Source organism: Amblyraja radiata, chromosome 28 (assembly GCF_010909765.2).
Source record: "Amblyraja radiata isolate CabotCenter1 chromosome 28, sAmbRad1.1.pri, whole genome shotgun sequence".
Taxonomy (NCBI): domain Eukaryota; kingdom Metazoa; phylum Chordata; class Chondrichthyes; order Rajiformes; family Rajidae; genus Amblyraja; species Amblyraja radiata.
The window spans coordinates 2,562,537-2,589,176 of record NC_045983.1 but is presented as its reverse complement, the minus strand read 5'-3'; the positions used below and the strand labels follow the sequence as shown (position 1 = coordinate 2,589,176).

Below are 26,640 nucleotides of genomic sequence, written 5' to 3'. Positions count from 1 at the left end.
TCACTCGTTCCAGATTCTAGTAAACCTCTTACCCCTCACCCTAAACCAATGCCTCCAATTGTCAAGCTACAGAGAAGAGCCTGGGAACTATGGGTGAGTAAGCCTGACGTACGTTATTGGAGAGGATTCCGAGGGCTAAGCATTTGGATAGACAGGGGCTGACCAGAGAACGTCAGCATGGGAGTTCGTGTCTCACGAATCTGAAGACAGACACAAAAGATGCGGACTCAATTAGCACAGCTTGTTTACTCAGCCCCGCCTCCGGGATTTTTCTCCAGCGGGCACCGGAAGGGGCATTACCTTATTGGTGACTGACAGGCGAGAAGACCAATCTGCTGATCTCACGATTTTTTACACCTTCATAATTTTTCTCATATTTCAACGATCGGAGCAAAACTTGGTGGCTTGGAGCAGAGGAGAACGGTGAGTAAGGTGGCGAAAAAATCCTAGTGATATAGAGTAGCGTTTTTGCGCAAATTTAATTACAACACAGACCGAAAGTGGTCAAGATGAGAGTTTTAGTAATAGTATAGATTAGACAGGTACATGGATAGGACAAGGTTTGGAGGGATATGGACCAAATGCTGGCAGGTACGATACAATATGATATGATAAAACGTTCTTCATCCCCGGAGGGAAATTGTTCTGCCGACAGCCACAACACACAAGGTACACAAAAACTTGAAATTAAAAGTGAAAACAAAAAGAGAAAGACAAGCGATGTTGTCTGTCTGCCGTGTGCACAGCGCCTTCACCGGAACAAATGAACAAACACAGACTTATCCCCTGGGCAGAGGATTCTAAACTAGAGTGCCCCCCCTCTCCGCCACACCAGGTCCCCCTTTGTTCTCCCACCGTCCCTCACAGTGGGTCCCCCCACGCCAGGTCCCCATTGTCTTCCCCTCCCCCCCTCACGTTCATCAACCGTGAGGCCCCACCGCCACTGAGCCTCCCATTGCCGCCGAGGTCCATGTTGCTGCCAAGGCTCCCATCACCGCCATCTCTGAGGCTCCTTCAGCCAGACAGGCCTTGCCGCCCAGTTTCACCGCAGTCTTTTGGGAGGCCTGTGGGGCATGTTGGCGGCAGCGCGGTTATTCGGCACCTGCACTCCCGTGTGCATGTGGAAACAGTGTAGCAGTGACATGGCCGGTGTGGGCAAGTTGGGCCAAAGGGCCTGTTTCTATGCTGTATCACTCTATAACTATGAGTTTTCAACAATAGATCCATCTGCCACGCCCTGCTCTCTCACTGTTGTCTGCATCTCCCTTGGCCCAATCTGCCACCCAGCTCCCCGTCATCACTGGATCGCCTCGTCCAGATGTGTGGCTTTGTTTAAGAAGAGAAGTAGACATAATCCAGGGAACGACAGGCTGGTGAGCCTCATGTCAATGGTAGGGAGGAAACTGCAAAGAACTCAGTGATTAGAATTTGAAAGAGAATGGGCTAGTTGGGGAAACTATGCGGTGTGAATATTGACTTCTCTAACTTCAAGTAAACCTTGCATCCACTCTCTCCACCCTCCCCCCCCCAACTCGTGTCATTGTACAAGTTTCTCTGTCTGTATAACTCGTTATCACCTTCCTCCCAGACAACAATGGACCATTGTGGGCTCCACCTTTCCTTAATCATTGTTGCTTTTTGCATATCTGTCATTCATTTGTTCTTTGTACCTTCTGTATCGCTCCTTTCACTTTTCCCTGACCCTGAAGAAGGATTTTGACCCAAAATGTCATCTATTCTTTTTCTCCAGAGATGTTGCCTGACCTTCTGAGTTACTCCAGCATTTTGTGTCTGTCTTTGGCTTTGTACACAGCAGGTCGTGTCTTACTTGATTGAGTTATTTGAGGAGGTGACGAGAATGATCCTCAGTGCTTCCATGGATTTTGAAGCAACAGCAACAAAGAGAAGCAGGAGAAAGCCCTGATTGGTTCTAGCCCGAGTGAGAGGAGAGCTAGAAGTGAGTCAGAGGGGGAAAATAGTTGAAAACTGAGGAATTTGGTCTGTAAATTGGTAAATTAGGCAATTTAGCAGTCAATATAAGCAAGACGGCCCTGAGGGAGCGACCCTGTGAAAAAAGTGTGAGTCTTTGGCTCGAGAGTCTTCGGCGAAGAGGCTACGCAAAACGCTGGAGAGGGAGAGACGAAAGAAGGAGATGTCAGGCAAGCTGATTCAGTGCGATGCTTGCAGTATGTGGGAGGTCAAGGACACAGCTGGTGCCTCTGGCTACTACAAATGTGAGAAGTGCATCCAGGTAGAGCTGCTGAAGGACCGTGTTGGGGAACTGGAGAAGCAAGTGGATGACCTCAGGTTTGTACGGGAAACGGAGTCGTTCCTCGACAAGTCCTACAGTAAGATTGTTACATCTAAGGTACTGGAAGAGAGAAGGTGGGAGACAGTGAGAAAGGGAGGGAAACATGGAATGCAAACATCCCGGGTGTTGTACATCTTGTGAACAGGTTCACCCACTTAGAAGCTGTCGGGACAGAAGACGTTATCACGCTGAGCGGCGGACTTGCTTGCGAAGCAAAAAGGGCTTTTGAGCCCAAACCAAAGAGGCCAACGTCAGGCAACGCTACGGACAGGGGTTTCTGCGGCAACAGACGGGATTCGAGGATGGTGTGCTGCCTTCCTGGTGCCAGGATCCAGGATGACACGGACAGAGTGCAGAAAATCCTCAAGGGCGAAGGTGAACATCCGGAAGTGGTAGTGCATGTCGGCACAAACGATGTCGGAAAGAAGGGGATGAATATTCTGCAGCGTGACTTTAGAGAGCTCGGAAAAATGCTGAAAAGCAAGACCTCCAGGGTTGTTATCTCCGTTTGCTTCCAGTTCCTCGTGCTGGCGAGAGCAGGAACAGGGAGATACGGGACCTGAACGTGTGGCTGAGGAACTGGTGCAGGGGGCAGGGATTTAGATTCTTAGTTCACTGGGATCTGTTTTGGAGTAAGGGGGAACTGTACAAAAGGGACGTATTGCATCTTAACAGGTGGGGGGCCAGCATTCTGGCAGGCAGGTTTGCCACTGCTACACGGGTGGTTTTAAACTGAATAAGGGGGGTGGGGTGTTAAATGGGATAGTCGAGAACGGAGTTAAAGGGAAAGAGAGTAAAGGGATGGTTAATGACCCCAGAATTAACGGGAAAAGAAGCTCACAAAGGGATAGGAGAATATGGCCAAGTGTAATAGGGATCGATGTGAAAGATGAGATGCGTAAGGAATTAAAAGTATTGTATATGAATGCGCGAAGATTCAGATTCAGATTCAACTTTAATTGTCATTGTCAGTGTACAGTACAGAGACAACGAAATGCAGTTAACATCTCCCTGGAAGAGCGACATAGAATATGATTTCAATAAATAAATTTATTTATATGCATCCAGTCATAGTGTTTTTCCTGTGGGAGGAGTGTCCGGGCGGGGGTGGGGGAGGGGTGATTGGCAGTCACCGAGGTACATTGTTGAGTAGTGTGACAGCTGCAGGGAAGAAGCTGTTCCTGGACCTGCTGGTCCGGCAACGGAGAGACCTGTAGCGCCCCCCGGATGGTAGGAGGGTAAACAGTCCATGGTTGGGGTGAGAGCAGTCCTTGGCGGAAGTCGTTGAGGCTTGCCACAGTGGAGTGTTTTGGCACCGGCATGATGGATAAGAAGTAAGGTGGATGAGCTTGAGGCTCAGTTAGAGGTTGGTAGATATGACATTGTGGGGATTACTGAGACGTGGCTGCAGGAGGATCGGGCCTGGGAGCTTAATATTCAGGGTTATACATCCTATAGAAAGGACAGGCAGGTGGGCAGAGGAGGGGGGTAGCTCTGCTGGTGAGGGATGGAATTCAGTCTATTGCGAGGGAAATCATAGGGACTGACGAGATAGAGTCACTGTGGATTGAGTTGAGGAATTGTAAAGGCAAGAAGACACTAATTGGTGTTATTTACAGACCCCCAAATAGTAGCCCGGATGTAGGGTGTAAGTTGCAGCAGGAGTTAAAACTGGCATGTAACAAAGGTAATGCCACTGTGGTGATTGGGGGATTTCAATATGCAGGTAGACTGGGAAAATCAGGTTGGTTCAGGATCCCAAGAAAGGGAGTTTGTAGAATGCCTCCGAGATGGATTCTTAGAGCAGCTTGTAATGGAGCCGACCAGAGAAAAGGCAATTCTGGATTTAGTGTTGTCCAATGAAGCAGATATGATAAGAGAACTCGAGGTAAAGGAACCGCTTGGAGGTAGTGATCATAATATGATTAGTTTTAATCTGCAATTTGAGAAGGAGAACGTTAAATCGGAAGTGGCAGTGATGCAGTTGAACAAAGGGGACTATGAAGGCATGAGAGAGGAGAGCTGGCCAAAGTAGACTGGAAAGAGATCCAGGAATGATGGTGGAACAGCAATGGCAGGAATTTCTGGGCATAATAGGATCATTTCATTCCAAAAAGGTAGAAAGATTCTAAGGGGAGTAGGAGGCAACCGTGGCTGACAAGAGAAGTTAGGGATAGAATAAAACTAAAAGAAAAGATGTATAACACAGCAAAGAGTAGCCGGAAGCCAGAGGATTGGGAAACTTTCATAGGACAACAGAAGGAAACAAAACGGGCAATACGGGCTGAAAACATGAAGTACGAGGGGAAGCTGGCCAGGAATATAAAGAAGGACAGTAAAAGCTTCTTTAGGTATGTTAAGGGAAAAAGAATAGCAAAGTCAAATGTGGGTCCCTTGAAGGCTGAAACGGGTGAAATTATTATGGCCAACAAGGAAATGGCAGAAGAATTGAATAGGTACTTCGGATCTGTCTTCACTAAGGAAGACACAAACAATCTCCCAGATGTAATATGGAGGACAGAGGATCTAAGGGGGTAGAGGAGCTGAAAGAATTTTTCATTAGGCGAGAAATAGTATTGGGTAGGCTAATGGGACTGAAGGATGATAAATCCCCTGGGCCTGATGGTCTGCATCCCAGGGTCCTCAGGGAGGTGGGTCTAGAAATAGTGGACGCATTTGGTGATCATTTTCCAATGTTCAATAGATTCAGGACCAGTTCCTGTGGATTGGAGGATAGCTAATGTTTTCCCACTTTTCAAGAAAGGAGCGAGAGAGAAAATGGGGAATTACAGACCAGTTAGCCTGACTTCGGTGGTGGGAAAGATGCTGGAGTCAATTATTAAAGAGGTAATAATGGGGCATTTGGGTAGCAGTAAAAGGATTAGTCCAAGTCAACATGGATTTATGAAAGGGAAATCATGCTTGACTAATCTTCTGGAATTTTATGAGGATGTGACAAGTAAAATGGATGAAGGGGTGCCAGTGGATGTAGTGTATCTAGACTTTCAGAAAGCCTTTATTCACTGGAGTTTAGAAGGATGAGGGGGGGTTCTTATAGAACCATATAAAATTATAAAAGGACTGGACAAGCTAGATGCAGGAAAAATGTTCCCAATGTTGGGCGAGTCCAGAACCAGGGGCCACAGTCTTAAGACTGAGGTGAGAAAAAACGTTTTCACCCAGAGAGTTGTGATTTTCCTGGAATTCCCTGCCACAGAGGGCAGTGGAGGCCAATTCACTGGATGGATTTAAGAGAGAGTTAGATAGAGCTCTAGGGGCTGGTGGGGTCAAGGGATATGGGGAGAAGGCAGGCACGGGTTATTGATAGGGGATGATCAGCCATGATCACAATGAATGGCGGTGCTGGCTCGAAGGGCTGAATGGCCTCCTCCTGCACCTATTTTCTATGTTTCTATGATCCATGTTGGTAGCACAGTTCCATGTGCCTATCTAAAAGACTTTTAAACGCCACTATTGTATCCGCCTCCACCACCACCACCCTGGCAATGTGTTCCAGGCCCCCACCACTCTGTAAACAACGTGCCCCGTACATCTCCATTAAACTTTTCCTTCTCACCTTATAGCTGCGCCCTCTAGTGTTGGACATTTCCACCCTGGGAAAAATGTTCAGACTGTCTACCCTATCTAATACTCTCATCATTTTATATATTTCTATCAAGGTGTCAGGGGTCACTCTGTAGGATAAATTATTGACATTAGATGGAATATATACAAAGTGACTTTCAGTGCTGGCTTCCTGTAAGTCACACTAAAGCAGGTGATACAGCTTCATTGGGATGGTTTGTTTTCAGGAGTGGACAGTGAAGGCCATTGAGTTACAATTGACAATTACAGAAGTGGTGCCCAGGTATGTCATGGAGTCAGAGTGATACAGCGTGGACACAGGCCCTTCGGCCCAACTTGCCTGCAACGGCCAACATGTTCCATCTACACAAGTCCCACCTGCCTGCGTTAGGCCCATATCCGTCTAAATCTGTCCTACCCATATACCTATCAAATGTTTCTTAGACGTTGCGATAGTCCCAGCCTCAACTAACTCCTCCGGCAGCTCGTTCCATACACCCATCACCCTTTGTGTAAAAAAGTTACCCCTCAGGTTCCTATTAATTCTTTCCTCCCTCACCTTAAACCCATGTCCTCTGGTTCTCGATTCCCCTAGACTGAGCAAAAGACTGTGCGTCTACCTGGTCTATTCCTCTCATGATATTCGTGTGGCACAACAGTAGTTGCTGCCTTACAGGACCAGAGACCCAGGTGTGATCCTGACCACGGGTGCTGTCCGTACGGAGTTTGTACGTTCTCCCCTTGGGTTTCCTCCCACATTCCAAAGAGGTGCAGGTTTGTAGGTTAATTGGCTTGGCATAATTGTAAATTGTCCGTGGTGTGTAGGACAGTGTTAGGGGCGGGAGATTGCAACCTTCACGTGGTCCGCCCTGTTTCGACGAATGCAAACAACCTGGTGTGCACAATCAAGTAAGATCAAATAGAACAAGTTGTCCTACAACTTTAGGCTGTGCACGCCATACACAAGAAGAAGAAGGATAGTGTTAGTGTGCGGGGATCGCTGGTCAGTGCCGACTCGATCGCCAAATGGTCTGTTTCCGCTCTGTATCTGTAAACTAAACTAAACACCTCTTTAAGATCACCCCTCATCCTCCTGCATGCCAGGTGAAGAGTCTCAACCTGCTCAACCTCTCCCTATAACTCACACCCTCTGGTCCTGGCAACATCCTCATACATGTGTGCCACACTATTGAATAACATTGCAATTGTAACGGACCTCCAAGTGTTGGTACGTTAGATGAAAGGAGAATTCAAAATAAAAATCATAGACATGCATATTACACAAATAACTAATCCAGAAAAATATTTTTATTTTCATTGAAATGAAATTGTCTCGTGTACAAAAGGCACCAGGCTCAGCAATCCAGTTTTGAAGCATTAAAGCCTCTTTGGGAAAACGTGTTACCTGGAATAAAAAAATGCATTCAGTTTTGTGGCCACGGGTTTCATTTGGATCAACAGAGCATCAATTTGGAGTTTCATGGGCTGTGGAGAATATTAGAGCATGTCCACTTCACCGGCTGCACTCTCAGCTTCATCTCCAGGGTATGGCTACCATGGACTGCTGGAGGCCATTGCCCCAGCCTACCTCTCACTGGTACTCAGTGATTGAGGGCCTGGTCACACCAGCCCCCCCCCCCCCCCCCCCATCCAGAGCCCAGTGACTGTGGGCCTGGTCACACCAGCCCCCCACCCCCTGGTCACACCAGGTCACCGACCAGCTCCCACCCAGGGACAGGCCCGATGCCCTGGGCCGGCCCGGCCACACCAGGCACTTGCCCTCATTATGTGAGCACGTGGCCAGGGCAGGGAGCTGTGTGCAGTCTAGAGAGGCCAGGACAGGCCAGGGCTGGAGTGGTGTGAGCCACAGAGCTTCAGTGTGGAGGTGTGAGGGGATCTGTTGTGTAGAGGGCGGCTTGGAACACATTGCCTGAGGGGGAGGTGGAGACAGAGACTCCCACAATATCGGCACAGTGGAGCGGCACGGTGGTGCAGCGGTAGAGTTGCTGCCTCACAGCGCCAGAGACCCGGGTTCCATCCTGACTACAGGTGCTGTCTGTATGGAGTCTGCACGTTCTCTCCGTGACCTGCGTCGGTTTTCTCCGAGAACTCCGGTTTCCTCCCACACTCTAAAGAATTGCAGGTGTGTAGGTTAATTGGCTGCTGTAAATTGTAAATTGTTCCTAATGTGTAGGATAGTGTTATGCCCCTGTCCCACTTAGGAAACCTGAACGGAAACCTCTGGAGACTTTGCGCCCAACCCAAGGTTTCCGTACAGTTCCCGGAGGTTGCAGGTGGTTGCCGGAGGTTGCAGGTAGTGGAAGCAGGTAGGGAGACTGACAAAAACCTCCGGGAACCGCACGGAAACCTTGGGTGGGGCGCAAAGTCTCCAGAGGTTTCCGTTCTGGTTTCCTAAGTGGGACAGGGGCATAATGGTACGGAGTGACCACTGGTCGGCACGGACTCCGTGGGCCAAAGGGCCTGTTTCCGTGCTGTATCTCCGAAGTAAAGCAGAGGCCCATTGGTGCAGGGACAACAGGACGCTGGTTAATGGCTGCCCTCCCTCACCGGCGCCTCCTGCTGACCCACCTGAGAGAGTGCAGGGCGTCCAGCTCCCTCTGCAGCTGTTGGGAAGTGGTCCTCTCCTCCTCCAGCTCCCTCCCCAGCTGCACCACCCGCTGCTGGCTCTCCGCCTTCATGCCTTCCGCCACCACCACGGCCGTCTGCAGGTCCGCCTGGAAACGCTGCCACTCATCCGCTGCTTCCTGTGGGCACAATGCCAGTGGGTCCCCACGTTAGTGGCACCCACCATCTCACTGGGGCAGAAGGGGCTAGTCCTCAAGGATGCACTTCGGCCCCACGCTGCTGATCTTTGGTCACCCGGTACGTAGGGGGGAGGGGGGGAGGGAGGTGGGGGGGGGGGGGAGAAGGAGGGAGGGGGGGGGGGGGAGAAGGAGGGAGGGGGGGGGGAGAAGGAGGGAGGGGGGGGGGTCTCCCTGTGGGTTTGCTCCTGGGCCTGGCCAAGATGTAGGCATACAGCGTGGAAACAGACCCTTCGGCCCATAGAGTAGTTTTGCCCGTGACCTGCGTGGGTTTTCACCGGGGGCTCTGGTTTCCTCCCACACTCCAAAGGCGTGCGGGTTTGTAGACTAATTGGCTTCTGTAAATTGCGCTAGTGTGCAGGGATCTGCATGGTTATTACTCTTTATTACACTGCTTTTGTGTCTAATTGAATAAAAGCTCCTTGTTAAGGAAGAGGCAGAGAGAGAGAGACAGAGAGAGACAGAGACAGAGAGAGACAGAGACAGAGAGAGAGATGAGACGAGAGACTGACAGGGAGAGACAGAGAGAGACGGAGGGAGGGAGAGAGAGAAAGAGAGTGTGTGCCACTCTCCAAAGGTGCACAGTTTTGTAGGTTGATTAGCTTCTGCAGATTGTCCCTAGTGTGTGTAGGGGTCGTGTTAGTGTGCGGGGGTCGCTGGTCGGGGCGAACTCGATGGGGCTGAAAGGCCTGTTTCCGCGCTGTATCTCTAAACTAAACTAAACTAATCAAACCCTTCTTCAGACCCAACCCAAAATGTCACCCATCTATTCTTCTCCACAGATGCTGCTGGACCTGCTGAGTCTCTCCTGCATTTTGTTTCTATAAGCCTTTATACGCTACATAACAACGCACTTATCTGTACTCTCTTTAACATCATCAATGTGCTGTTGCTAGTTAGTCTGATTAGAATCTCTCTTTCACACTGACACTGTGTCCCTCACTCTCTTCTATCTCTCTCCCACTCACCGACACCCCTCTCTCGCTTGCTGACTTTTTCTCTCTCTGACATTCCCTCTCTCACAATGACATCCTCTCTCTCTGACTCTCTCTCTCTCTCACTGCCTCTCCCTCTCTTTCTCCCCTCCCCTCCCCTCCCTCTCACACTCACACTGACCCAGTGCTTCCACACAACAAAAAAACATTCTTCAATAGAATCCAAATTTCGTGGAATTTGGTGGTATTTCCTGAAATTTTAAAAAATGCTTCCTGCGCGCTATTTGTTGTTGGTTTTTCTCGCGGGCACACGTTAACAACACAAAGAACAAAGCAAAACAGATCGATGTAACTACACTGTAGCTGCCTGCTTCTGTTACTCACTTGTACAGTGTTATACAAGGCAGCTTTCCTTGCCTCCTATAGCTTTCGTTGTCTTTGTTTTGTCAACCTGCTCTCATCCCAGTTTGGCAAAAGAATAAATCAGGGAAGGCATCCGTGGATAACAAGGGAAAACAGGGATAGTATCAAAGCAAAAGATGAAGCGTACAAATTAGCTAGAAAAAGTAGCCTACCAGAGGATTGGGAGAAATTCACGGACCAGCAGAGGAGGACAAAGGGCTTAATTACGAAAGGGAAAATAGATTATGAAAAAAAACTGGCAGGGAACATAAAAACTGACTGCAAAACTTTTTATAGATATGTGAAGAGAAAGAGATTAGTTAAAACAAATGTAGGTACTTGCAGTCAGAAACAGGTGAATTGATCATGGGGAACAAGGACATGGCAGACCAATTGAATAACTACTTTGGTTCCGTCTTCACTAAGGAAGACATAAATACTCTGCCGGAAATAGCAGGGGACCGCGGGTCAAATGAGATGGAGGAACTGAGTGAAATCCAGGTTAGCCGGGAAGTGGTGTTAGGTAAATTGAATGGATTAAAGGCCGATAAATCCGGAGGGCCAGATAGGCTGCATCCCAGAGTACTTAAGGAAGTAGCTCCAGAAATACTGGATGCATTAGTGATAATTTTTCAAAACTCTTTAGATTCTGGAGTAGTTCCTGAGGATTGGAGGGTAGCTAATGTAACCCCACTTTTTAAAAAGGGAGGGAGAGAGAAAACGGGGAATTACAGACCAGTTAGTCTAACATCGGTAGTGGGGAAACTGCTAGAGTCAGTTATTAAAGATGGGATAGCAGCACATTTGGAAAGTGGTGAAATCATTGGACAAAGCCAGCATGGATTTACGAAAGGTAAATCATGTCTGACGAATCTTATAGAATTTTTCAAGGATGTAACTAGTAGAGTGGATAAGGGAGAACCAGTGGATGTGTTAAATCTGGACTTTCAGAAGTCTTTCGACAAGGTCCCACATAAGAGATTAGTATACAAACTTAAAGCACACGGTATTGGGGGTTCAGTATTAATGTGCATAGAGAACTGGCTGGCAAACAGGAAGCAAAGAGTAGGAGTAAACGGGTCCTTTTCAGAATGGCAGTCAGTGACTAGTGGGGTACCGCAAGGCTCAGTGCTGGGACCCCAGCTATTTTCAATATATATTAATGATTTGGACGAGGGAATTGAATGCAACATCTCCAAGTTTGCGGATGACACTAAGCTGGGGGGCAGTGTTAGTTGTGAGGAGGATGCTAGGAGGCTGCAAGGTGACTGGGTGAGTGGGCTAATGCATGGCAGATGCAGTATAAAGTGGATAAATGTGAGGTGGCAAAAACAGGAAAGTAGACTATTATCTAAATGGTGGCCGATTAGGAAAAGGGGAGATGCAACGAGACCTGGGTGTCATGGTACACCAGTCATTGAAAGTAGGCATGCAGGTGCAGCAGGCAGTGAAGAAGGCGAATGGTATGTTAGCATTCATAGCAAAAGGATTTGAGTATAGGAGCAGGGAGGTTCAACTGCAGTTGTACAGGGTCTTGGTGAGACCACACCTGGAGTATTGCGTACAGTTTTGGTCTCCAAATCTGAGGAAGGACATTATTGCCATAGAGGGAGTACAGAGAAGGTTCACCAGACTGATTCCTGGGATGTCAGGACTTTCATATGAAGAAAGACTGGATAGACTCGGCTTGTACTCGCTAGAATTTAGGATATTGAGGGGGGATCTTATAGAAACTTACAAAATTCTTAAGGAGTTGGACAGGCTAAATGTAGGAAGCTTGTTCCCGATGTTGGGGAAGTCCAGAACAAGGGGTCACAGTTTAAGGATAAGGGGGAAATCTTTTAGGACCAAGATGAGAAAAACATTTTTCACACAGAGAGTGGTGAATCTCCGGAACTCTCTGCCTCAGAAGGTAGTTGAGGCCAGTTCATTGGCAATATTTAAGAGGGAGTTAGATGTGGCCCTTGTGGCTAAAGGGATCAGGGGGTATGGAGAGAAGGCAGGTACGGGATACTGAGTTGGATGATCAGCCATGATCATATTGAATGGCGGTGCAGGCTTGAAGGGCCGAATGGCCTACTCCTGCACCTATTTTCTATGTTTCTATGTGTCTCTGCTCTCTCTCCCTCCCACTCTCCATCCTTCCTTCCCTCCCTTCCTCCCTCTCCCTCTCTCTCCCTCCCTCTCTCTCTTTCTCTCTCCCCTGCTCTCTCTCCCTCTCTCCCTCCCTCTCTCCCTCTCTCCCTCCCTCCCTCTCTCCACCCCTCTCTTTCTCCCTCTCTTCCCCCATGAGCCCATCCAGTGTTCTGTAAAATCAAGTCCAATCCCAATGTGACTACAATCCCACCGCCCACTGGTAACCTCTCACCACTAGGCGTATCCAGAATTCTACCACTGCCTGATCAAAGGCTCAACTTCCCGTGAGAAAGAGAATTCCAAAGACTCATTGTTATACGAGAATTTTCCCGAACAGCCTGTGAGCCACAGCGCCGTGGCCAAAGCACTATATTTAGAATCCACAGCGCTGCAGCCGACAGCTCTGTTTCAATTCCCAAACTGAGTTCAAATACAAACTGTGTATTACTGTAGATTAGTGTGTTAGTACTATATATATATATACATATATGCTACCACACAGATTATGCATGTTACACATTCCTTATGTCACTCATACTGCTGATCCACTCACAGGCTTGATAGTGAGTTCTCTCTCTCTCTATTTAGTCTAGCTAAATTCACGGAGATGAAAGCACCTAGTGTTTCCTCCGTAGAGTTGCTAATAAAAGACTATGGATTCTAATCACTATGTGTGAGTGATCATTTCAACATGGTGTCAGATATTTCGGACCATCTCCTCGCCTAGTTATTTTGTTCAGTTTGTGGTTTTACAATGGCTGCTTCTCTTCACAAGCCTGAGCCTTTAGTGTTTGATGGTGACCTCGCCGAGTGTTGGCGCATCTTTGAAGAGGATTTCACTGTGTCTGTTCATGCGGCGCACGCTGCCACCGCTCCAAATGTTCGTGCCTCTATTCTCCTCCACCTAGATGGTACGGAAGCCACTCGCCGTGCTAGAAGATTTCATTATGCCCCGGCACTGTTCAATGCTGCAGGTATCCAGATTATTCCGGCTGAATCTATTCAAGACCCTCAGTGCCGACTTAACAAGTTCAGACAACTATGTGAGTTACGCATTAATCTTGTGATGGGCCGCCATACATTTTTTTTCACGCAGCCAAAGCACACGGTGAACCTGTTGAAGCGTACATCAGTTCTTTGAAGCACATCACCAGTCGACGTGAGTTTGACAATTTGTGTGATAGTCTGATACGAGACAGACTGGTTTATGGAATTCTCAATGATAATGTACGTGATGAATTTCTACGTGATGCTGATCTCACTGTGGAGAGCGCTGAAAATCACTGTCGTATTGCAGAAATGACAGATTCTCACACCAAATCTTTGGGGCAGGGTCCCCATTCTGCCTATAATGTTAATGTTGCCGGCACGGTTTATCAGGGCCAATGCCAGTTTTCACAGGTGCCTGGTAGATCTGGTGTTATCCTTATCATTAATAATTGTGTGAACTGTGGAGGTTCGCATGCATGCAGGCATCCGTGAACGTTGCCCGGCTAATGGAAAACATTGCCACTTCCGTAAACACAGAAATCACTTCATTCATTGTTGCCTTGCACTTGGAAACAGAATACAGACAAAGCAATTTGTCCACCTGCTCCAACGTGAAAGTTTAGATCCAGAGCCATCCCATGTAGCTCCCACGCAAGCTGCTCTGATTAACGAGGACACACTGCCTGCTAACGAGAGACTGGATATCAACATACATTCCTTGTCCGATTTGTCTCGTAAACATCAAGATCCCATGGTCACTCTCCTCATTAACGGAATGAATGTTATTGTTAAACTCGACACTGGAGCTCGTTGCAACGTTTTATCCTTATCTGAACTCAATAGGATTCGGAAAAAACGAGGTCATCAATCACACGGCCGCCACTCTACATCCATTCAAGTCGAGCTACGATGCTATCTTGATTCACGTGTCCACAGCCTGAGCTTCTTTATTATCTGAGAAAAAGTGCCTTCTCTGTTAGGCATTGATGCTTGTAACAACCTGGGTCTGGTCACCTTCAGTACATCTGTCTATCAACTGTCTACAACATGTGGCTTCACTCAACAAATCCTGACATAATACCAAAATCTGTTTGACGACAAGCTGGGCAGGTTGTCTGTCTGGCACACTGGATTCCCCATGCTATGCAGGACCGGGTACAAGGTGAACTCGACAGAATAATGACTATGGGTGTGATTACCCCCGTCGCTGACCCATCGGATTGGGCCTCGACCATGGTCGTAGCAAAGAAAAAGAATAAGGAAGAATTACGGATTTGTATCAATCCTAAAGATAAATCCACTGCCATTAAACGACCACACTATCCCATGTGCACAGTGGAAGAGATTGCAGCGCAGCTGGGCAAGGCGACTGTATTCACAGTGCTAGATGCCAAGAGTTAATTGTGCCCTGGATCACAACTCCTCCAAGTTAACTGCCTTCAGCACACCCTTTGGACGTTACAAATTTCTTCGTATGCCATTTGGCATAAACTCTGCTTGTGAAGTATTTCAACGCGCTATGGAACAATTGTTTGCAGGCTACCCATGCTCCATCATAGTTGATGATATCCTTGTTGCTGGACAAACTATTTAAGAACACGACGCAAATTTAAAGAAGCTTCTGAAGCAATCAACCTCAAGTTAAACCCTCTAAAGTGCAAATTCAGAGAAAATGAACTACGTAGGCCATGTGTTCACTAAAGAAGGCCTCAAACCTGATCCATCAAAAAACAGTGCTACCAATGAGTTACCAGCATCCACAGACATCCTCAGCCGGCAGAGATTCCTTGGCAAGGTAAATTACTTGGGGAAATTCATTCGTAACCTCAGTGAACTATTGGCCCCACTGTGCCAGCTAACCCTCAAAGACACTGTTTGGGCCTGGCATGAGCAACAGCAGAGGGTGTTTGACACTCTCAAACAACAGATGTCTTGTGCCCCACTCTCGCTTACTTTGATGCTAAGTTACCGGTCACATGGAATTGTGACGCCTCACGGTACGGTTTAGGGGCAGCCTGTCTCCAACATGATGGTGACGGCAACAGGCCTGTTGCATATGCTTCACGCACCATGACAGACACGGAACAACGTGACGCCCAGATTAAAAAGGAGCATTTTCGCATGCACAAAGTTTATTGACTTTATCTTCGGACAAACGGTCACGATCGAAACTGACCCTCAATCCCTAATCAACATTTTGAACAAATCAATACACGCCTCCCCAGGATGCCTTCAACGGATGTTGTTACAGCTTCACAACTATGACATTGTTCCAACTTACAAACGTGGCAAGGACATGCACCTGGCTGACACCCTCTTGCGTGCTCCTCGAAAGACCTGCGCGGGTTCATCCACACCAGATGATGGTTTTGTGGTTATGACTGTTTCCTTTATTGCCTCGTCCTGCTTGGAGGACCTGGTAGCCCACACTGCCGCTGACGATACGTTACATTCGCTCTCCTCTGTCATTACGCGCGGTTGGCCTGACAAGCAATACAATCTACCACTTCCAGTTCGGCCCTTCTTTGCCGTTCGTGATGGACTAGTACTACAAGATGGCATTATCGTAAAGGGCCACAAAGCTGTAGTTTCTGCCTCTCTACACAGCAAGCATTTTGATGCTGTCCATGCGGGACACCCAGGAGCCGAAGCAACTGTCTTGCGAGCAAAAAACATGTTTTTCTGGCCTGGCATGGCCGATTACATTCACGAGAAGGTGGAATCCTGTACAGTGTGCAACAGTTTGGCACCACATCAACAAAAGCAACCACTTCTCTCACACCCGACTCCTGCCCTCCCGTGGTCTACAGTGGCAACTGACATATTTGAGTGGCGTGGCAAACAATACCTGGACCTTGTCGACTCGTATTCTGGTTGGTTTGACATCGATCTTCCTAGTAGCCCCACTTCTCATGGGGTGGTTCAGAAGCTGGCATGCCATTTCTCTGACCACGGAGCTCCATGTCGACTACCATCTGATAATGGCAGTCAATTCAAAGACTTTGCTACACGCTGGGGTTTTCCTCACATCACCAGCAGCCCTGTGTACCCTCAGTCGAATGGACTAGCTGAACATGCTGTCAGGAGTGCCAAACAATTAATGGAACGGTCCCACAGAACAAAATCGGACGTGTATCTGGACCTGCTTAACTTGCGCAACATCTCATAATGGGTTCACCCGCTCAGCGTCTGATATCAAGGCAGACCCGAGTCACATTGCATGTGAAGAAACAGGCATTGGTACCGCATGTGTTCCCACCATCAGAGGTCCAGTCCAGACTACAACAAGTGCGACGTTCAGAAAGGGTGATATAACAAAACGAGCAGACTGCTTCCACCACTAGCCGAGGGACAAATGCTGCGTCTGTAAACCGACAGTCACAACCGCATCGGTGTAACTCATTGTTATACGAGAATTTTCCCGAACAGCCTGTGACCCCTAGCGCAGTGGCCATAGCGCTATATTTAGAATCCATAGCGCTGCAGCCGACAGCTCTGTTTAAATTCCCAAACTGAGTTCAAATACAAACTGTGTATTACTGTAGATTAGTGTGTTAGTACTATATATATATATATATATATACATATATGCTACCACACAAATTATGCATGTTATACATTCCTTATGTCACTCATATTGCTGATCCACGCACAGACTTGATAGTGACTTCTCTCTCTCTCTCTCTCTCTCTCTCTCTAGTTAGATTAGCTGAATGCACGGAGATGAAAGCACCCAGTGTTTCCTCCGTAGAGTTGCTAATAAAAGACTATGGATTCTAATCACGATGAGTGAGTCTGATAATTTCAACAATCACCTTTACACCACATCGTGGGCCGGATACGGAAATTTCCCGAAATTATTCCATTTCCCTAAAATTACCCGAAGACGACCAGAATTTCCCTAATTTCGGGTAATTTCCTTCAAAGTGGAAATAGATAGATAGATAGATAGATAGATAGATAGATAGATAGATAGATAGATAGATAGATAGATAGATAGATAGATAGATAGATAGATAGATAGATAGATAGATAGATAGATAGATAGATAGATAGATAGATAGATAGATAGATAGATAGATAGATAGATAGATACTTTATTAATCCCCTTATTCAGGGGAAATTCTGATGTCCTTGCAGCACACTAATAAAAATACAACACAGTATTCATAAAGAAGTTCAACACCAAAACATCCCCCCACAGTGATTCCCACTGTGGGGGAAGGCACAAAGTCCAGTCCCCATCCTCTTGTCAACCCATAGTCGGGCCTATTGAGGCCTCCACAGACGCCGCCACAGCGCCCGATGTTCTCGCCTGGTGATGGTGCTTCGGCGTCAGGAGAAAATACTGCACTGACCCCCTCTCTCTCCCACTGCCTCTCCCTCCCTCTCTCCCTCTCTCCCCCTCCCACTCTCCCACTCTCCCCACTCTCCCCCCCCCTCTCTCCCCCCCCCCTCTCCCAGACTGCCACTCTCCCCCCTCCCTCTCTCCCCCCCCTCTCTCCCCCCCCCCCTCTCTCCCCCCTCCCTCTCTCCCTCCCTCTGTCCCCCCTCCCCCTCTCCCAGACTGCCACTGCTCTCGGTCGTGACTTCACTCACCCTCATTTTCCTGTTGAACGTCTTCAGCTGTTTCTCCAACTCCAGCTTCTCCCTTTCTAGACACAACACCTTGTCTGGAGAGAGAAGATTCAGTCAATCGTTGTCCGTAGGCTCACATGGAAGGGGAAGGGGGAGAGGTGGGGGTGGTGGTGGGGAGAGGTGTAGGGGAGACGTGGGGGGAGGTGTCAATGCACGCCGGGAGGAGGGTGGGGGGAGCCCAAGGTGCCTGTACTTACTCTCCAGCTGCTGGATGGTTCTGTCGCTGTGCAGCTGCACGGCTCTGCATTGCTGCACCTCGTCCTGCAACTCCAGGATGGTCTCCTGCATCTCCTGCAACTCCCACTGCACCGGCCCACATGCACCACCAACGCAGGCATCCTCCTGCAACCACACCCATCAGCACCCTGCACCCACCACCCTGCCCCCACCACCCTGCACCCTGCACCCACCACCCTGCACCCACCACCCACCACCCTGCACCCACCACCCTGCACCCACCACCCTGCACCCACCACCCTGCACCCACCACCCTGCACCCACCACCCTGCACCCACCACCCTGCACCCTGCACCCACCACCCTGCACCCACCACCCTGCACCCACCACCCTGCACCCACCACCCTGCACCCACCACCCTGCACCCTGCACCCACCACCCTGCACCCACCACCCTGCACCCACCACCCTGCACCCACCACCCTGCACCCACCACCCTGCACCCACTCCTGACTCCTGTCTTTAGAGATACAGCGCGGAATCATGCGAGTCCGTGCCGACCAGCGATCCCCGGACACTAACCCTATCCTACACACAGACACGAAGGACAATTTACAATTATACAGAAGCCAATTAACTGCCAAACCAGTACGTCTTTGGAATGTGGGGGTAAACCAGAGCGTCCGGAAAAAGCACGCAGGTCATGGGGAGAACGTATAAACTCTGTACAGACAACACCCATAGACAGGATAGAACCCGGGTCGGTGGCGCTGTAAGGCAGCAACTCTACCGCTGTGCTACTGTGCTGCCCTTTATCGCACAATCTCTAAAGCCACCTGTTTCAGCCCGGGTGACTTCCACATTCAGCCCTTTAATTGTCATTCTTGGGTGCTTCTCCTTAGTAATAGCCACTCCACTAACTTCCAGTGCCTGACTTGAATTTCAGGCACGTTGCTGGTGTCTTCCACTGTGTAGACTGATGCAAAAGTTGTACGTGTTGTGCTGCACCGGGCCTGGACTCACACCCACACGGACTGGACCCTGGGTGGAGTCACCCTGTCACATTATGCTGAAGAAGTGATAATGGGGAATAAAGAAGGTAGACAAAAGTGCTGGAGAAACTCAGCGGGTGCAGCAGCATCTATGGAGCGAAGGAAATAGGCAACGTTGTCTATTTCCTTCGCTCCATAGATGCTGCTGCACCCACTGAGTTTCTCCAGCACTTTTGTCTACCTTCGATTTTCCAGCATCTGCAGTTCCTTCTTAAACACATTGGGAATAAAGAAATGCAGAGGAATTGAATAACGTTTTCGAATCAGTGGCACAGCACAATGGGGGGATGGTGAGGTGACCCCCCGACCCCAGAGTGATCCCAACCCTGGAACGACCCTCCACCCTAGAATGACCCTCCACCTTGGAATGATCCTCGACCCTGGAATGACCCCTGACCCGTGCCCCCACTCGCGGTCACTCACCTTTGAGCAGCCGTCCCTCGTAGTCTCAGAGCCGGGTCCTGGAGACGCCATGTCCAGACGGAGCTGCCCCTCCCCCCCAGGCTGTGTTGAACCCCCTTGCCCCAACCCCTGTACACAGGCGACACAGCCCTCTCCCCCTCCCCCAACCGCAGTCTCTCCCTCTCCTTCTCCCCCTCTCCCAACCTCAGCCTCTCCCTCTCCTTCTCCCTCTCTCCCAACCTCAGCCTCTCCCTCTCCTTCTCCCTCTCTCCCAACCTCAGCCTCTCCCTTGCCCCCAGTTTCAGTCCCTCCCTCTTGCTCGTCCTCTCCATCTCCCTCTCCCTCGCTCCCAAATTCAGTCTCTCTCTCTCCCTCTCCCTCTCCCTCAACCGCAGTCTCTCCCTCTCCCATGCCCCCTGCCTCAGTCCCTCCCTCTCCACCCTCTGTCTCCCCCTGGCCCTCCGTGTAACACCCGCTCCCCAGGGGCCCGTGGCTCTGCTCCCCACACACAGGGCCCAGCTCTCCAGCACTGGCGGGGCACCAGGTCGGGAGGTCAAAGGGCATGAGGTCAGTGGGTGGGAGGTCGGAGGGTAGGAGGTCAGAGGGCGGGAGAGTGAAGGGTGGGAGGTCGGAGTGCAGCGGGTCAGAGGGCGTGAGGTCGGAGGACAGGGCATCAGAAGAGGGTGAACAGGGCTCAGAGGGTGGGGTGTCGGTGGTGACAGGGCAGGGGTCAGAGGGTGGTGCGACGGCGAAAGGGACTGGGTCAGAGGTGCGAGGGTAGGGGTCAGAGGTGACTGGCTGGGGGTCAGATGTGAGAAGGCGGGGGTCAGAGGGCAGGGGGTCAGAGGTGACTGGCTGGGGGTCAGATGTGAGAGGGCGGGGGTCAGAGGGCGGGGGGTCAGGGGTAAGAGGGCTGGGGTCGGTGACAGGTCGGGGGCGGGAAGGCGTGGGGGCGGAGGTGATAGGGTGGGGGATGGCACGGGGGTTAGGGTGGCCCCGGTCAGTGGGGGAGCCGGGCCCCAGACCCCTGCCCCGGGCTGGGGGGGCCGCCATGCGTCTACTCTGTCCTAGGGGGGTGTGGGGGGCTGCCAGCCTCTGTCCCGCCAACCCCCGCACTGGCAGCGAGCTGACCCGCACAGCTGCCTGTCCACAGCCCACCCCCTCCCTACGCCCTGACACACGGGCAGGGGCAGCTCGCGGCCCAGACAACATCCCTGGGGGGAGGGGGGGGAGGATGGGGAAATAGGGGAGGGGGAGGGGAGGGAGTGGGAGAGGGAGGGGGAGAGGGAGGGGGAGAGGGAGGTGAGGCGGGAAAGAGGGAAGAAGTCAATACAACCCATATACACAGCCCTGTCTCAGCCTGACCCCATCACCGAGCTTTAAGCCAGTGCTCGCCCGATCCTAAACCTCGATCCCACCCACACTTTTACATCACGATGAACACCTCCCCCCCCCCCTCCACAGTTCCACCCCTGGGAGCGGCTCCATCCCCCCTCCCCCCACTACCACAACAGCCCACATCAACCCAGACCATGTGCTGTTGCACGAACCCTGCACCATGCACCATGCACCATGCACCCCGCCCTCTATCCCCGCCCTTCTCCGGCCTCCCCACTGCCCCCTGCCCGGGCCACATACCTGGACCCTTGGCCTTGGTGCCGCTGAGTGGAGTGACAGTTCCCAGGCCCCGGGATCTTGCTGTGCTCGGCGGCGTCACCTCAGGCCCGGCCTGACTGCCCGTCTGGGGGAGGGATGGAGGAGGATGGGGGCAGAGGCAGAAGTGGGAAGTGGAGGTGAGGGGAAAGGAGAACGGGAGACGGAGCAGGGGAGAGGAAAGTGGTGAAGGAGGAGGGAGGGAAAGGAAGAGGAGAGGGAGAGGGAATATGTCAATGGAGGAACGTTGCGTTGATTGGAATAAACACATTAATGAGGGACTTGACACATCCACCCAGCTCTCCCTTCACCCCTGCACTCCCAACCCACTCAAAAGACTGCCCCTCACATGAGGGGGTCACCATTATTGGCACACTGCCCCTCACATGAGGGGGTCACCATTAATGGCACACTGCCCCTCACCCAGTAGAGATGAGGATTGGGGTGATGGTGCGTGTAGATTGATGATGCATGTGAGCCGATCACACACAAGCCAGCATCCCTAACTTCCGGCACTTCAGTTCGAGCAGCCAGGATGCATTGATAACCTGTTGTCCTCAACGCTGCTAAATGCTCATTAAAGATGTGTTTAAATCACACACTGACTGGCCTTTGTTTACATATTGTTGACGATATCCTCGTATATGGCAAAGACGCAGCAGAACACAATCACAATCTCAGGCTCATCTTGGAGCGCGCCCGCAAGATAAACCTCAAGCTCAATCTTGACAACTGTACGTGCTGGGGACGGGTGTTATAGAGGGGTGGAGTTAGTGATGCTGGCTTGTGTGTGATTGGCTCACATGCATCATCAATCTACAGTGCGGACAATGGTGGATGGAGCGCAGGGCATGCATTGCTGGCTGCACGGCTGTGTCCTACCTCGCGGAGCTGCGTGGGTCTGCGGAGCGAGCGGGCAGCTGGGGATGGTTTAATTGCCGATGGGGCAGCTGGCGTTCCCCGGCCACTCGGCTTGGTCAACGTGCCAACAGTCCTCTTCATGGCCGCCGTGTGATTCCCAGCACAAACAACAGCCTGGGGAGACAGACGCAGAAAGCTGGAGTAACTAACTCAGCGGGTCCCACAGCGTCTATGGAGAGAAGGAATAGGTGACGTTTCGGGTCGAGACCCTTCCCTGGGGAGAGGGCAGGGGGAGAGTTACATTGCTCAACCTCTCCCTGTGGTTCAGGCCCTCCAGCCCTGGCAGCATCCTTGTAAATCTTCTCTGCACCCGTTCTAGTTTAACGACATCCCTCCTCCAACACGGTGACCAAAACTGAACACAATGCTCTAAATACGGCCTCACCAATGCCTAGTTCACCTGTAAGATAGTCTCAGAACTTCTATACTCAATACTCTGACTGATGAAGGCCAATGTTCCGAAAGCCTCTTTGACCACCCTATCTACCTGTGATGCCACTTTCAAGAAACCATGCACTCCCAGATCCCTCTGGTCTACAACACTCCCAGATCCCTCTGGTCTACAACACTCCCAGATCCCTGCCGTTCATTGAGGTCCTGTCCTGGTCATACCTCACACTTGTCTGCATTAAATTCCATTAACCATTCCTCAGCCCACTTGCCCAACTGATCAAGAGCCTGTTGTATTTGTGGATAACCATTTTCACTATCTATCATACCACCCACTTTAGTGCCATCTGCATGCTTATTAATCATGGCTTGTGTCCTCTCATCCAAATCCTTGATATAAACCACAACATCAATGGGCCCAGCTCTGATCCCTGAGGCAAACCACTAATCACCGGGCGAGTTTCCCCTGCACGTCCTGTTATTGCTCCTGGTCCACTCTGGCCTCGTTACTGTCTCCAGCTTAGATAGACACACGATGCTGGAGACAGTACGTGTAGGAAGTAACTCCAGTGCTGGTTTAAACCGAAGATAGACAAACATGTTGGAGCAACTCAGTGGGGCAGGCAGCATCTCTGGAGAGAAGGAATGGGTGACATTTCGGGTCGAGAGCCTACTTCATTCTGATGCTGCCTGTCCTGCTGAGTTACTCCAGCATTTTGTGTCTATCCGGTTTAAACCAGCATCTACAGCTCCTTCCTACACATACTGTCTCCAGCTTGTTGACCCCGGAGGCTGACACTGTAAACAGCAGCCCAGAGCACAGCGCTGCAGCCCGGGTCAACGTCACAGCTCACACGTCCCCACTCACCAACCACACCCACAATGTGGACACCTGAGGCACAGACACACACCCACACACACAGCCACACACACACACAACGACACACAGACACACGCACACGCAGACACACACAACGACACACAGACACACGCAGACACACACACACACACACAATGACACACATACACGCACACGCACACGCAGACACACACATACACATACACACACACGGACACACACACACGGACACACACACGCAGACACACACAACGACACACAGACACACACACGTAGACACACACAAAGACACACGCACACGCAGACACACACATATATAGACACACACATACACATATGCACAGACACAGTAACACACATGGACACACACAGTCACACACACATAGACACACACACACACAACGACACACACGCACACACACATACACAGTCACACACATAGACACACACACTCACACACACACACAGACACACACAGTCAATCACAGACACACACACTTAGTCACAGACACACATACAGTCACATACATAGTCACACACAGTCACACACACTCAGAGACACACACTCACAATCACAGACACACACACACACGACACACACACACGCACTCAGACACACACACACACACATACACACAGACACACACACACATACACACATAGACACACACACACACATACAGACACACACACAATCACAGACACACACACACACACATCGTCACACAAACGCAGACACACAGTCACAGACGAGTCACTCAGTCTACCCCAGGACAGAAGGGGGAGGAGTTGAACAGTTTGATAGCCACAGGGAAGAAGGATCTCCTGTGGCGTTCTGTGCTGCATCTTGGTGGAACCAGTCTGTTGCTGAAGGTGCTCCTCAGGTTGACCAGTGTGTCATGGAGGGGGTGAGCTGTATTGTCCAGGATGCTCCGCAGTTTGAGGAGCATCCTCCCCTCCAAGACCACCTCCCGTGAATCCAACCCCAGCCCCCAGGTCGGAGCCAGCCTTCCTGATGAGTTTGTTGATCCTGTTGGTGTCTGCAGTCTTCGCCCTGCTGCCCCAGCACACGGCAGCGAGGAAGATGGCGCTGGCCACCACCGATTGGTCGAACATCTGCAGCATCTTACTGCGGAGATTGAAGGAGCGGAGCCTTCTCAAAGAGAACAGCCGGCTCTGTCCCTTCTTGTACAGGGCATCAGCGTTCCTGGACCAGTCCAGTTTACTGTCCAGGTAAACTCCAAGGTATTTGTACTCTCTGGTAAACTGCCCATCCACACCATTGATGGAGACAGGGGACGGGGTGTTCCTCTCCTCCTAAAGTCCACCACTAACACCTTCGTCTTGTCGGTGTTGAGCTGCAGGTGTAGATGGTGAACAGGAAGGGAAGGCTCTACTAAAATAATTTCCACGTATCCCCCCTGGTCCAATCTCTCCCGACCCATGCCTCACATACCCTTTGTCTCATCAATGACTTTTGCTTTCCGAGCCCCTGCTCCCTCATCTTTACAATGGACGTTCAGTCACTTCCATCCCCTCCAGGAAGGTCATAACGACCTCCATTTCTACCTCAACTGCAGAAGCATCCAATTTCCCTCGACTTCTACTCCTCCCACTTCCTCCAAATCAGCGCCGTAGCTATGGGCCCCGCATGGGCCCCAGCTATGCCTGCCTCTTTGTAGGATTCGTTTACTGTTACATGTACCAATATAGGGTACAGTGATATTCGAATTACCATACAGCAATACTAAAAAAAAGCAACAAGACACACAATTACATAACAGTTAACATAAACATCCACCACAACGGATTCCCCACATTCCCCACATTCCTCACTGTGATGGAAGGCAATATAGTCTAATCTTCTTTCCTCTTTATTCTCCGGCAGTCGGGGCAGTCGAACCATCCGTCGGGGCGATCGAAGCCCTCGTGTCGCGGCGGTCGAAGCTCCTGCAGCTTGAAGCTCCCGAAGTCGGTCTCAAACCAGGAACATCGAGCTCCACGATGTCGTCCACAGACTCCCGCGGTTGGAGCTCCCGGTCGGTCTCCAGCAGAGGCCCGCAACTCCTCGATGTTAGGCCTCAGTGCGGACGGAGATACTATACAGAAAAAAATCACAACTCAAGGTAGGAGATTTAAAAAGGTCCCCCCCCCCTCACATAAAACAAGCTAAAGAACCCTAAAACATACATTTAACACATACTATTAAAACAGCAAAGGTACGCAGGCCCTATCCCCGGCTGCTCTCTCCGTTACATTGAGGACTGCATCGGTGCTACCTGCTGCACCCATGCAGAACTCACGGACTTCATTAACTTCACAACCAATTTCCATCCTGCACTCAAATTCAATTGGACATCTACGTACCATTTCTTGATCTCACCGTCTCCATCTCAGGAGATAGACTATCAACTGACATCTATTATAAACCCACTGACTCCCACAATATTCTAGACTACATTTCTTCCCACCCTGCTTCCTGCAACGACTCTATCCCCTACTCCCAATTCCCCCGTTTACGCTGTATCTGCGCCCAAGATGAGGTGTTTCATACCAGGACATCCCAGATGTTTAGGTTAGTTTAGTTTAGTTTAGAGATATAGCACGGAAACAGGCCCTTCGGCCCTCCGGGTCAGCGCCAACCAGCGATCCCCGCACATCAACACTATCCTACTAGAGACAATTTTTACATTCACCAAGCCAATTGAACAACAAACCTGTACGTCTTTGGTGTGTGGGAGGAAACCGAAGATCTCAGTGAAAACCCCCAGCAATCCCCAGCATCCTCATTCCATAGACTCACAACTCTCTGTGTGAAAAAGTATTTCCTCATCTCCGTTCTAAATGGCTTATCCCTTATTCTTAAACTGTGGCCCCTGGTTCTGGACACCTCAGCATCGGGAACTTGTCTCCTGCCTCTAGCGTGTCCAAACCCTTAATAATCTTATGTTTCAATAAGATACCCTCTCATCCTTCTAAATTCCAGAGTATACAAGCCCAGCCGCTCCATTCTATCAACATATGACAGTCCCGACATCCCAGGTATTAACCTTGTAAACCTACGCTTCACTCCCTCAAGAGCAAGAATGTCCTTCCTCAAATTAGGGGACCAAAACTGCACACATGAATGCACGCACTCACTCAGACACACACACACACACACACACTCAGACACACACTCACTCACTCAGACACACACTCACTCACTCAGACACACACTCACTCAGACACACACTCACTCACTCAGACACACACTCACTCAGACACACACTCACTCAGATACACACAAACACAGACACACAATGACACACACACACTCAGACACACACACACACACACTCAGACACACACTCACTCAGACACACACA

The 26,640-nt window shown here is 50.3% G+C and overlaps 2 protein-coding genes across 3 annotated transcripts; both read right to left on the bottom strand.

The window, feature by feature from the left end:
- Positions 1–7,188: 7,188 nt before the first annotated feature.
- Positions 7,189–19,535, bottom strand: LOC116988727 (cytospin-B-like). Of its 2 annotated transcripts, XM_033045579.1 has the most exons (5): positions 19,471–19,535; positions 18,017–18,161; positions 17,781–17,854; positions 8,486–8,661; positions 7,189–7,301 (listed from the first exon to the last, which is right to left on the bottom strand). In XM_033045579.1, exons 1-5 carry the CDS (start codon positions 19,519–19,521, stop codon positions 7,298–7,300), a joined length of 450 nt encoding a protein of 149 aa, XP_032901470.1. In that variant the 5' UTR covers positions 19,522–19,535; the 3' UTR covers positions 7,189–7,297. The 2 variants fall into 2 exon arrangements, with proteins under 2 accessions (XP_032901470.1, XP_032901469.1); XM_033045578.1 differs by lacking the exon at positions 7,189–7,301 and having other exon boundaries at positions 8,366–8,661.
- A 191-nt stretch (positions 19,536–19,726) lies between these two features.
- Positions 19,727–25,155, bottom strand: LOC116989134 (vegetative cell wall protein gp1-like). The gene is made up of 5 exons (XM_033046360.1): positions 25,109–25,155; positions 21,985–22,137; positions 21,088–21,190; positions 19,890–20,663; positions 19,727–19,737 (listed from the first exon to the last, which is right to left on the bottom strand). Exons 2-5 carry the CDS (start codon positions 22,102–22,104, stop codon positions 19,727–19,729), a joined length of 1,008 nt encoding a protein of 335 aa, XP_032902251.1. The 5' UTR covers positions 22,105–22,137; positions 25,109–25,155.
- Positions 25,156–26,640: the final 1,485 nt, after the last annotated feature.

Bases quoted from the DNA above. Each gene is read 5' to 3' on its own strand.
- LOC116988727 (XM_033045578.1), bottom strand. From the start codon at position 19,521: ATGGCGTCTCCAGGACCCGGCTCTGAGACTACGAGGGACGGCTGCTCA. The intron at 18,162-19,470 runs GTGAGTGACCGC...GTGTGGTTGCAG, and splicing joins CGAGGGACGGCTGCTCAAAG to GAGGATGCCTGCGTTGGTGG. The intron at 8,662-17,780 runs GTGAGTGAAGTC...TTGTGCCCACAG, and splicing joins CGTTCAACAGGAAAATGAGG to GAAGCAGCGGATGAGTGGCA.
- LOC116989134 (XM_033046360.1), bottom strand. From the start codon at position 22,104: ATGAAGAGGACTGTTGGCACGTTGACCAAGCCGAGTGGCCGGGGAACG. The intron at 21,191-21,984 runs GTAGGACACAGC...TCCCTCCCCCAG, and splicing joins GACCCACGCAGCTCCGCGAG to ACGGGCAGTCAGGCCGGGCC. The intron at 20,664-21,087 runs GTATGTGGCCCG...CCCTCCCCCCAG, and splicing joins CACCAAGGCCAAGGGTCCAG to GGATGTTGTCTGGGCCGCGA.